Source organism: Anthonomus grandis, chromosome 2, assembly GCF_022605725.1.
Source record: "Anthonomus grandis grandis chromosome 2, icAntGran1.3, whole genome shotgun sequence".
NCBI classification, from domain to species: domain Eukaryota; kingdom Metazoa; phylum Arthropoda; class Insecta; order Coleoptera; family Curculionidae; genus Anthonomus; species Anthonomus grandis.
The window spans coordinates 8,348,669-8,360,869 of NC_065547.1; the positions used below are offsets into that span (position 1 = coordinate 8,348,669).

A 12,201-nucleotide genomic window follows, 5' to 3' on the forward strand; every position below is an offset into this window, starting at 1 on the left:
TAGATCATTGGCAAAAATATGTTTTTCATACAGAAAAGGTAATTGAAAATGCTTGGGAGGCAATATAAGTGTGTGATGCCTATGACATTCTGCCACTTGTGATTACGATTGACGATGACGAAGACAATATCTCTGATTTCAGTTCTGACTCTGACAATACTGACGAGATTGATTCAGCTTTTTTTGTTCTAGCAAATTTTATTTTATGATCGTCGTTTAAGTAGTCAATCATATCGGTGCAATTTCATTAACTTGGTAATGCAATATGGCGTGTTTTTTTTGAGTTTGTATGTTTTATTTTTTGGAATGGTATTTTCATTTTAATGTGTTAACATATTCCTTCAAGCAGCATTTTTTTTCATGAACAAGTAAATTAAATTGTCAGTATTTAAATTTTTCACAATTACTCACACTTTATTTCACATTATTCACAATTTTTGTAAGCTCGGTTTTGTTACGTCTACTGCTCGTGCCGAATTCTACTTTTCAAATATGTTTTAGATTTGGTTTTTGCGGTCTTTTGCTTGAAAAATATATGAGCAGCGTAATCCTGATCTGATTTTATCCCATTCTTCTTTATATTTGCGATCGTTGTTGTGCTCAATTTTGTTGCATCTGCGGCTCGCTCTATCACATTCTCAATTTGAAGTGCAATTCCGTTTCGGACTTGTTGTTTATGTCCCATTATTTATGATTAATTATAATAATATTTGTTAATTGTTAAGTTTGTTAATAATACAATAAATACTACAAGATTTTTTAAAATTTTTTGGGAATGAAAGTATATACACGAATATAAAAATATAATAATATGCTGCTAAAATAAATCATTTGTTAATTTCTGAACGTATAAAATACATAGCAGACTATTAATTTCTGAAGGCGATGGTAAAGTTTCTAACCTAATATTGATTGGCAAAAATATCTACGCCATACGTTTTTTTTCACCTGGATGACGTAACTACAAATGTACTTGACACATTGTAATGACTTTATATACCTTTATACAATACGGCCTTCGTAACCAAACTAGGATCGTCCAGTTCTAGAGTCGCCAAAACAGATCCGGCATCCAGCACGGCCCCCGGTCTCTTTCCGTAAGTTAAAACACCGGCCTCGCCGGCCGTCAGTGTCATCACCATCTTCATCACTTCGATTTCGGCGTAAGCTTGCCCTTTGCTCACGTGTCCCCCGTCTTCCACTAGAAAACCAATCAGTTTTCCGGCCGATGGGGATCGTAAAATGGTCGGATCGTTTTCTTTTTCGAATACGCACGTTTGGTTACCGATTACGATGCGATATCTGTAATGAGGTGTCGGTTTAAAATGGATGTTTATTACCAGTTTTATGGGGTCGCTTTACCTGTCGACTTCCTCTTTCATGTAAGTGGTAAAGGAGGATCCGTCGATTGAGAGTAATATGCCGCTGTCGTTGAGCCGGTGCACTTCTATTTCTTTAAAGGTACCATTCATCTGGAAAATTCTTGTTATTAGGTAGGAAGGTTAAAAGGATAAACTGTAGAGTGAATAAGAGAATTTTTTTATTAGCTTTTAAGTCTTGTCTAGGACTACTCAAATTCAAGGCCTGAACAGATCTTTTCTTACAGTTTGTAAAAAAAGACTTATACAGGGTATTAATTTGTAAAATTCCCACCCTTAATATCTTTCTTGCCGTTAAAAATGTGAAAAATCGAAAAGACGTCAATTTTATTCGTTTGAGTTACTTTTTAAATTTCTTTTTCAACTGCCTGGAAGAAATTTAAAATTTAAACAATTTCCAGGCATTTGAGGACGTTTTTTTATTTAACTTTTAACGGCCAAGAAGAATTTAGAAGCTACGATATCCTAGTTCCCTATTTTTGTTTCAAGCAATGCCTGGAAGAAATTTAAAATTCAAACAATTTCCAGGCATTTGAGGACATTGTTTAATTTACTTTTAACAGCCAGCTAGAATTTAGAGGTTTCGATACCCTAACTTCCTATTTTTGTTTCAACCAATGGTATTTTTTAAATTTAATCAAGGAAGTTGAGAATTTTTCAAATTTCTTTTTTTAACAACCTGGAAAAAATTTAAAATTTACCTCAATTTCTTTCTAGGCATTTAAGGACATTTTTTAATTCAGTTTTATTGGCAAGAAAGAATTTAGAAGTTATGATACCCTGGTTCACTATTTTTGTAACGCTATTATTTGTACACTTAACCTCAATAAACGTGAAAATAGAACATGTTTACACCCTTTTTTATGTAGCAGAAAATCGATAATTCAGATACAAAGGGCATAAGTTGGTTACCTTCATGTATACAGGTTACATTGCTCTATCATATTTCATGTAATAATTTCATTTTATGCAACTGTGTAACGATTTTCTAACACTGTTTCCAAAATAACATTGTTTCAGTTGTAAAGCTTAGTAGGCAATGATATACTTAACATATAACAGTTGTTTATAAAGAGTAATGAAAATCTCAAAATAGGTTATTTTTATGCCATTTTTTGTTACGTTTCATTGGTTTTCTTCGTAAAAATGATACTGCAATTTTAAATTCACTCCTCCACTATGATCTTTCGTCTTTCCGGGACACAGAAAAGGGATAATTAAAATGCTAACGCTAATCAAATGCTAATCAAATTTCATGTAAACATTATAAGCAACTTTTTAACGATTTTCTAATCCTAATTCCGAAATAACATTGTTTGTTTTGTAAAGCTTAATAAGCCATAGCAACGGTTTTGACATATGGCAGTTATCCACACCGAATAATAAAAATAACCTCAAAATAGGACAGTTTAAACAATTTTTTCATTATTTTTTATGAGGTTTTCTGGTAGATATCTACCAGAAAATTCTAAAATCAATAAAATTTTAAAATCAAACTTCCACGACGATCTTAATCCGGCGTTCTAATACATTTTTGAGTCAGGGAGGTCAACAGACTTGAGAAAACTTAACCTCAATAAATGCTACGATTAGGATTTTTTGCGCCATTTTTTTGGGAACAGAAAAGGGATAGAAGGAATAAGGTTGATTTAACCTCAAATCATAAAGCTTACATATCTGAAAAAAAAGAGAGACACCATAACTGAATATTTTTAGAAACCTTTGAACAAACAGCATCACAGTAGAGTACCACTGAAAAGAGAATTAAATGCCCTTTAAAACGATGTTTCACTTGACCCCCATTCCCATTTAAGATTCTAAAAATCTACCCATCCTAGGGGGTTCACACAAGAAGTCTAAAAATAATCATTTATAGTGTGATTTTTCATATTTTTAACTACAAGAAAAATATTAATAACTTATATTATTGTATTTACTCGCAAGGACTTGTAAAACTTTACATATAGTTTATACTACAAAAATATGTATGTGAAAACAAAATATAATAACCGAATAAACAATGTAGCAATAGAAAGAACTATTCTGCAGCTACTGCTTTAACGACTGTTACTAATGACTTAAATAAGCCATATGACCATATGTAACTCTTCATGACTGTGACTCTTCCCAAAAGCATTTGATGCTATTGATGCCATATTAATTGATTTTAACTAAAAAACTAAAACGAATTTTAACTAATTTTTTACTAAAATAGGGTTTGTGAATTTATTGAGTTCTTATTTAAACGGCAGATTCCTGTATGCTTCACGCTGATGTTAATTATGTTCTTTAAATTTGGTACTTTAAAAACTCAACGACTGTATCCTTTAAATGTAAATTCACGTGAGTACGTCAGCAAAATCAGACAGTTAAAGTAATTTTTTACATTTTCCAGGTGATTTGCAAGTGTAAGCACAAGTTTGCCAAATCATTAATATGGACCAGAAAAAGCTATGAACCCAGTACTGATTTTTGTGGTACACCATACTGCAATTAACCGAAATCCAGTATTCCATCGATCATGTATTTGCAGAAATTTTATGTGTTTCAGGCTTTTGGAATCATCTTAATTGAATTCCAGGCAGTTCAAATCCTTTTTTCTATCGTTTATATATTTGAAGCATTTTATTTATGTTCCAGGCTTTTGAAATCATTTCCAATTTACTTTTAGACAGTTAAAGTATTGTTTTTTACAACTTCGAAGTATTTAACAGAATTTCCTAAATTTGCCAGAGCTTTGGAGTAAGTTTCAATATAATTTTAGACAAATAAAGAATCAGCGAGCGAACTCTCTAACTCAATAGAAAGAAAATTTCTTTCTATTATAGAAAAAAAGTCTAAACCCTACTCTCAATCTCAACTGGCTTCGATCGGGTAGAGTTCGGGTTGCCGTCGGCAACCTTCGGAATAGAAATATGGAAAGAGGTTGTATGGTCTTGCTATTACTTTCGTCTCTTTTTAGTACATGGAAAAAAAGATGTGTTTATCTTTCTTGTGGGGATGTTTTTGTAGCAGATTTGAAACTCAACGAATTCTCATATTAGACCATTAAGCTCCATTGTGCAAGGACCAACGTTTTTAAGTGATAAATTGAATAGGGTCGGCTTGAAAGTGATTCTAAATGAAACTTACTATAATTAAATAAAGAATATATTATAATTAAATAAAGAATAGTCTTTTATTGGAAAATGTTAAACCATAAAAATCCACAAAAAAATAACTTACTTAAATCACTTGGTTACAACAGATAATTAGGGTTTTATTGCGGTCAAAAGATCAACGGTATATCTTTGAGTGAACTATAATTTGTTAACTACTTTTTTCAGGTTTAAAACGATCATTAAGTTTATAAGATCACATAGTTTATCCACGCTTATTTACGCCCCGAAATTGGGAAATTCCCAGTGAAGGGAATAAAATAGGTTTTATTACTCTTCACAAATTTTGAAAATACTATATATATATATATAATCCTTTTATCCTTAATTCAATCACTTGTTCTTTCTCTTCCATTTCTAAGGCAAAATTAATAATATTATTATCTTAAATCTATATTTTAAGACAAATATTAAAATATAAATTTAATAGTAAATATATTTAAATAAAATCGACATCCCTTATGGATATAGGATGAAAACAGAAACAATAACAAAGCATACTTATTACTTAAAAGATCCATAATGTCGAATGACATTTCAGTAATTGACATTGTGGGCTGTGAAAAATCCCATTAGCTATAAAAATAGGCTAATGTTTGTAGATTGGGTAGTATAAGAATGTCTAAAGCCGAACGATGCCGAGTGACATAGAGAAAAGGTTAGCGAGTGCTAATCGCGCGTAGAAAGATATTTCTTTCTATATTTTTTCTTGTCTATTTCTATGTTTATCGAGTTAGAGAGTACCGCTATAGTTGTTAGAAAAAGTCAATTTGAAAAAAGTGCTTCTTTTCACACCCCAATAAAATCTAACGTGCCACTTTGCTTTTAGACTGAAGAAGAAGCTATAAAAAAAGATCGAAACATTTGAACAAATAAGAAAGCTTTATTTGCTCTCTTAATCCATTTTACTATTATAGTATTATGTATGCTAATATGTCATTCCTCACTAATCTCCTAGTTACTCACTTACCTGTAAGAAGTAGGTGTTAGGTCCACTCTTTGTAGCTTGTACTTTATATTTGTTGCCACTATTAATAAGTTCCACATCAATAACGTTCGTAAGGGTATTTGAGGCTTGAATTTGTCCTTTTTCCAACGAACTAATAAACTCCTGGAATGCTTTTTCAATAGTTTTATCCGCTATGTGTAAAGCACCGCATAGAACTAAAAACAAGAACATAAGTAAAGCAATTTTTTAAATGTAAAATGACAAAATTACCGGCGAGCATCACATCCGGTTTCTCCGCTTGCACCTTTTCGGATATCAACAGATCTAACCAAGCGGTGTCTATGGTGTTTTCTTGGAAATCGGCGGTTTCTAGTAAAGTGATTAAATATTCCACGGTGGTCCTAAAGTCGCCCCTGATCGATAACTCTTTAAGGGCAATAACCAAATTTTCCCTGGCCTGTTCTCGGTTTTCGCCCCACGAGAAACAGTGGCCGAATTGGGAATCGGCGAATTCGTGCAGGCCCCCGGAGGCCGCCACCGAAAAATAGCCCCAAACGTTCTTTGACGAGCGGAAGTTCAACTCTTGAACTGTGCCAGAACTCGGCTTAAAACCTGCGAAAGTTTGATATATTTACCGTCCACAAAAGTCCAATAATTCTTAAGTAATTTTCTTGATTTTATTACCTTCATCGGGATTTTCCGAGGTAATTCTGGCTGCGATAACGTGACCCCACGGTTGAGGTTTATGCCTCGGTTGGTCAAAATCGATTTCCGTGGTGCCCCACGGAGATTCCCCATATAATAATCTGAAAATTGAATTTTTTAGGAGTGTTTAATAAATGCTATTGAAAAGATGATTTTATTAAAGAAGTCCATTTTGGAAGTGGAGTGAATGATAAATAAGGAATATACTTTCTTAGAAGCAAGTTTTCTCTCCACGAAATAAAATGCCAATCTTGTTACAAGAGTGATGCACTTCGATGAGATAACTCTTCATCATCAAACTCTACTGTTTATTGTTTTATTTGGTAATTATTACTACATATAGAAAAGATTAAGACAAGTCGGGGAAAAAACTGATACGTTGTAAGTCACTGATAATATTAAACTTATTTGAAATAGCAAAAAAACTAGTTAAAACTTTAATCTTATAAAAAAAACCTAATTACATAAATATGAAACTCAGAAACTACATTAACTGCAAAAGTACTAACAAATAGTACGAACAAAGTACAGGCGTTCACTAGGCAGGAGCAACTTCCAACATGTTGCTAAATTCGTTGATATCATAGACCACAAAGCTTATAATAAGTCGCTTTAGTTTATTTTTAAGTATTTTAAAGTTATCTATTTGTTTTAACATGACAAGTAATTGATTTAGTAAGTTTACTTCTTCATCCTTCATAAAAAGGGGCTTTTAAAATTAACAAAGTGAAACCTTGGCAGATGAAGAGCATCCTTACATCTAAAATTATATTTATGACAATCGTTTACTTTGGAGAAACGTTTTTGATTTTTATACATGTATAAAAATAATTTAAACATGTAAATTCCGGGCATTGTTAAAATATTATATTTTTTAAATGTTTCACGGTAGCTCTCATTATATTTAAAACAAAAAATTAGCCTTATACTCAGTTCTATAATCTTTTAATACAAATATTAAAAAATTAAAGAACTGAGACAAAAAAAAACCGAGACAATAAAAAGTCGAGATTTTGGCTATCCTAAGATCTATATCCTGGACGCAGTTTAAAAATACGCGAAGAATTATTATAAAATGAGCGTTTTGGTACAGTAGCGTTTTGATGAGCGTTTTAATTCGTAATTGGATAAACCCCGATAGAAAAACACAACTCTAAATTAATATCAAGGATATTACAGAAAGAAGACAGGAATATGTCCGAAAAACCGACCGAAAAGTTGAAATTTTGTCTCTCCTAAAACCTTTATCCTGGACGCATAGTAAAAATAAGCGAAGAATAATTATAAAATAAATAATAAAATATAGATAATATATTTATAAACCTCAATAGAAAAACACAATTTTAAATTGATACCTATTACTTTCTTAAGACCTATATCCTGGACGCAGTTTAAAAATAAGCGAATAATGATTATAAATTGTGCTTCTGGTCTATTACGCCAAAAGCAACATGTTAGCTTAAGACAGGGTATATTATTGTATAGTATATATTTAATAGACCTTTCTTCCCCAGATGTCTTTTTAGGATGAAAAATTAAAAGTAGAGCGCAGATAGTTGCGGCATATCTCGACAATTTGAGAAAAAAAAGATAGATGTTGGTCTATTATGTATCCTAAAAATTTAGTCAGTAAGTATTCCAATGTATTCTGAGAAATCGTTAACATATAATACGAAAAGCCTATATTTATAATAAAGCATAATACACAAGGCAGATTCATAACTAAAGGACTAGAAAAATAAATTTTAAAAAACTTACCATCACTTAGTTCTGCTGATTACGAACAATCAAAAACGTAAATATTAAAATTGCGTAGGTAGTAAAGGTAGCTATTCTATTAAGCAAAAATCTGCTGCGTTTAATTCACTGTTTCATAGACTTTTTAACATTACTTTTTCAAAACTTATCAGATAGCTAGAAATATAACCAGCTCTGAAAAATAAAATATACAAATCATATCTATAAGGACTCATATCCGTCATCTCATATTGTACAATCATTCAATAATTAATGAGGTACCAGAAATACCGTATATTCAGTTTACAGCAAACTGTCCTGTATAAATGAAAAATGTTTTAATAATATCAGTATGAAAAGATCATCCTAGGAGCATGATGTGCATTCAGTAAACTTGAAATTTACGAAACAACTTATGTAAATCTTCCAAGATAATAATATCAATACTAATAGTAGTAATAATAATAATTATGATTTTTTTATTCGAAAAACTAAGTTAAGCATCTTTGAGTCGACGTTTCATTCCTGCTGTGTCAATCATAAACTTTTATTTTCTATATTAAATTTAAAAAACCAGCATATATTTTGCCAGGTTGTCAAATTGATTAAAAATAAATCTTTTTTGCTAGACATCGAAATTGAAAGAGTATTCAATTTCTAAAACGTGTTTTATATTCACCCACAAAATGAGATTTTCTAAAAAAATTTGCATGTTTCTACTTTAAGATCTTTTATTATGGCAATAAATACAGTTGTAAAAAAAAAGATATATATATATATAAAAATGTATGTTCTTCCACCTAAGTAATATAAGATGTATATTCTTAGCTTCGAGTTTCGCAATGACAATAAAGATTGAATTTTGTGAACAATGAGGAGTTTTATAAAAGAAAACCAAAATATATTGTTTAGTATTTGTTGCATTACTGACGTGCATGTTTTTTCTTAATGGACCTGTTAACAAGTAAAATTAGGGCTACTGAAGTGATGAAAATCCATGATTTTTTAATAAGATCATACACAATATAGGCAGAAAATAAACGTGGGCCAGGCAAACGTGGATTATGTTTGTATCAACGAACAAACTGAGTTCGAAAAAAAATTATTTTTTAATTTCTTCAATCCTCTGAACCCCTATTCTCATACCTAAATTTCTTTTCTTTAAAATATAATCGCTTATATTTCATTTAATCCTTCTCCCTTAATAGAATCTAATTGGTCGACAGTGGTTTGAGTTTCGCTGCTTGACCGCTGTTCCTCTACAGGAAACTTTTTACCTTAATAATACTTTTAATTATTATTATGTATAAGATTAGCTAGTTTTACTATGAATTATTAGATATCCTTTGCAATTTTAATATCTATGTTTCTGATCGCTTGTAATCAGCGAAACTAAGTGTAGGTAATTTTTTAAACATTTATTTGTAGTTCTAGTCCTTTAATTGTGAATTTGACCTTTGTACTGACTTTTTAAATCATGCACCATTTTGAATATAAATATACTTTAGAGTCCGATGATGATGATGAGTCATCTCATCGAAATGCATCACTCTTGAGATTGGCATATTTTGTGGAGAAAAGAATTTTTAGTAGTAGTAGTATATTCCTTATTAAATATGTACTGGTTTATACCTAATGTCTTTAATGTAGTTCAGAGGCAGTCCCATAGCGATCTGTAGCTGTGCGGCAGGAAGATTCACGTCAGAAACCATTTCTGTGCACGGATGTTCCACTTGTAGACGTGGATTTAGTTCTAGGAAGTAATAATTTCCGGTCGTTTCATAGAGGTACTCGACGGTACCGGCTGAGACGTAACCGACCATTTTTGCTAGACGTACGGCTGCCTGAAAAAAATTCAAATATTTAAAAATTAATGGGTCGTACAATGTGGTGATCTCAGATTCCTAGTTAAGGTACTAGCGTAGTGCCTATATCAAGTGAAAAGTAGTGGAAAAAACATGCGCTAAAATGCCTTGCATAAGCATCTATATTACTCCCATGAATTTCGAAGCAAATAAAGCTACTTGAACCAGTATTGCGCAATTTAGGGAGTCACCCAGTAGTCTGGAATGAACGTCAACATTATTGAAATAATAAATACAACAAATTAAAGCGTTTCCTTAACGTATAATATATGTACACGGCGTTTGTCACACGGATAGTTGCAGTCGCAGTTTTAACAGTAGATCTGCTGTTTTCATCTTAAACCTACTGTTCTACTGTTTTCCCGTTAAAATCTGTTGTTCGAACATTTCTAATAAAACATATTATAAAAAAATTGCTGACTTTATAACAATTGTCAGAATACCCGAAATTAAAATTCCACACGACTACAAATTCAAGTGCGTCGGGAAAATCCCGGTCCTTAGATGTTGTTTTTTGTTTTGTTTTTCTTCATTTGAGTTTTAGTGAGCAGGATTGTTCAGCGACTCAGCGTTCAGCCCAGTCGGTGCTTATCGAATAGTCTTAACTTATAATCGCTCATAGTTTCAAAAGAAATTCAAATTCAAAACATGTTATTACCAACAAAGTATTGACATCTAAAAATCATTGCTTAAGTACCTAGTACATTTGTGGTAAAAGGTATTACCCCACGATTACAATCCGATAGTGTAGATGCATAAGCATGGACGTGGGATAAGGTAAAATTTATGCTTAAGATAATTAGTAACAACTACTTATGTTTTAAAAAGAAAATAAACAAATTACCTGAAATACGATGATTATGAAAAGAAGATGCAATAAAGCGAGACGGCGATGTCAGCTGTGGAGGGAAGGGTGCGCAGAAAAACTTAAATATAATCAAGGATTTAATTTATTACTCATGTTTAATATTCGATGATTACTTAAAAATGAGGTTGTGTGTGATCTATACGGTATATTATAAGCAAACCTCATACAGCTATTTTGTTATTTTTAAACTTTTTTTAAAATATCGAAAGTTAGACAATCAAAATCAACTATGCCACCATAATCAAGAACGGAAAGAACTAGACTGTTACATAAAAAGTACTTAGTTTTGTTAGGTAATACATTCTTAAGGTTATATAGATTTTGTACTCGCATATATGCAATTTTAAGTTTGTTAATTATAAAGTTTGTTAATTATATTATAAATAATTTTCGAAAGATAATTGCGAATCAAATGTAATACCTAAAATTTTTGTTTATTATCAACTGATTGTAACTGTACTATAATTCTTTCTAAATCCTGATTAAGCTTACGGGATTATTTTATTAAACTCAACAAATTTATTAACTTGCTGAAATATATGTTTTTCAAAGACCTTTAACTGGCATTAAATCTCGGCGCAATTTATGTGAAAATTAATAGTTCATAAACACAATTTGAATAAAATGAGCAGGTAAGAATAAACCTTTCTATTATACAGTCTTTACATTAGAGCCAGTAAATAAGCCAGTAAGTAACGTAAACGGTCCACTGGTAAAACTTCTAAAAAAAGGATTAAGTATAGTCGAACATATAACCGTGATTGGGAAAATGATGCTGACTTGGGAGGTTGGGTTAAACAAGGGCAAACGAGCACTGAGGCATATTGTCCAGTTTGCAATAAAAGTATTAATATCAGTTATACTGAAAAAATCAATTTTGTTGCGACATAAAGAAAGTGGCGCTCATTTAAAATTATGAGCATGAGCAGTTTATAAAAGAAGAATTCCAGGTCTTCTCACTAATTTGCAATATTTCCAGACATTTTAAAGTAATTTTTTATACTTGCTAAACACTAAAATTTGTTTCTTTACATATTTTTAAATCCAGGCATTTGCAGATTTTTTTCAGGTATTTGGAATATTTTTTTAATTTTTCAGACATTTTTTCAAGATTTTCTTATTATTTACCATTTTTTTCAAACGTTTAAATCAAGTTTTTTATATTTTCCTGGCATTTTAAGTCATTTCTTATAACTTCCAGACTTTTTCACTAATTTGCAATAATTCCAGGCATTTAAAGTAATTTTTTATAATTTCCAGATATTTAAAGTCATTCTTTTGTATATTTTTAGATATTTTAAGACCAGACAATTGCATATTTTATTCAGGCATTTGAAGTAATAATTTTGTTTTCATGTTCAAGTCTTTCTCAGTAATATATTCTGACAATGAAAGAAAAAAGTGAGTTTTATAACATATTTTTTTGTACTTACGCGGCGTCCTACGTGAGCGGTAATCCGCGGCGGGCGCGGTCGACGGCATATGCGGCAAACGCGGCCAGGCTGTCCTACTTACAAATGCACGCCGCGTTTTGTTTCGC

The 12,201-nt window shown here is 31.4% G+C and overlaps 1 protein-coding gene across 6 annotated transcripts in view; it reads right to left on the minus strand.

Annotated features, from left to right (window-relative positions):
• LOC126748614 (acetyl-CoA carboxylase) overlaps nucleotides 1-12,201 on the minus strand; it is a 108,528-nt gene that overhangs the window by 55,305 nt on the left and 41,022 nt on the right. For all 6 annotated transcript variants that reach the window (XM_050457980.1, XM_050457987.1, XM_050457976.1 and 3 more), the window contains 6 exons: nucleotides 9,561-9,772; nucleotides 6,171-6,292; nucleotides 5,757-6,098; nucleotides 5,508-5,701; nucleotides 1,363-1,472; nucleotides 1,001-1,302 (listed from right to left, as the gene is read on the minus strand). In XM_050457980.1, coding sequence (XP_050313937.1) covers nucleotides 1,001-1,302; nucleotides 1,363-1,472; nucleotides 5,508-5,701; nucleotides 5,757-6,098; nucleotides 6,171-6,292; nucleotides 9,561-9,772 — 1,282 coding nt within the window. The remainder of the gene's footprint in view (nucleotides 1-1,000; nucleotides 1,303-1,362; nucleotides 1,473-5,507; nucleotides 5,702-5,756; nucleotides 6,099-6,170; nucleotides 6,293-9,560; nucleotides 9,773-12,201) is intronic.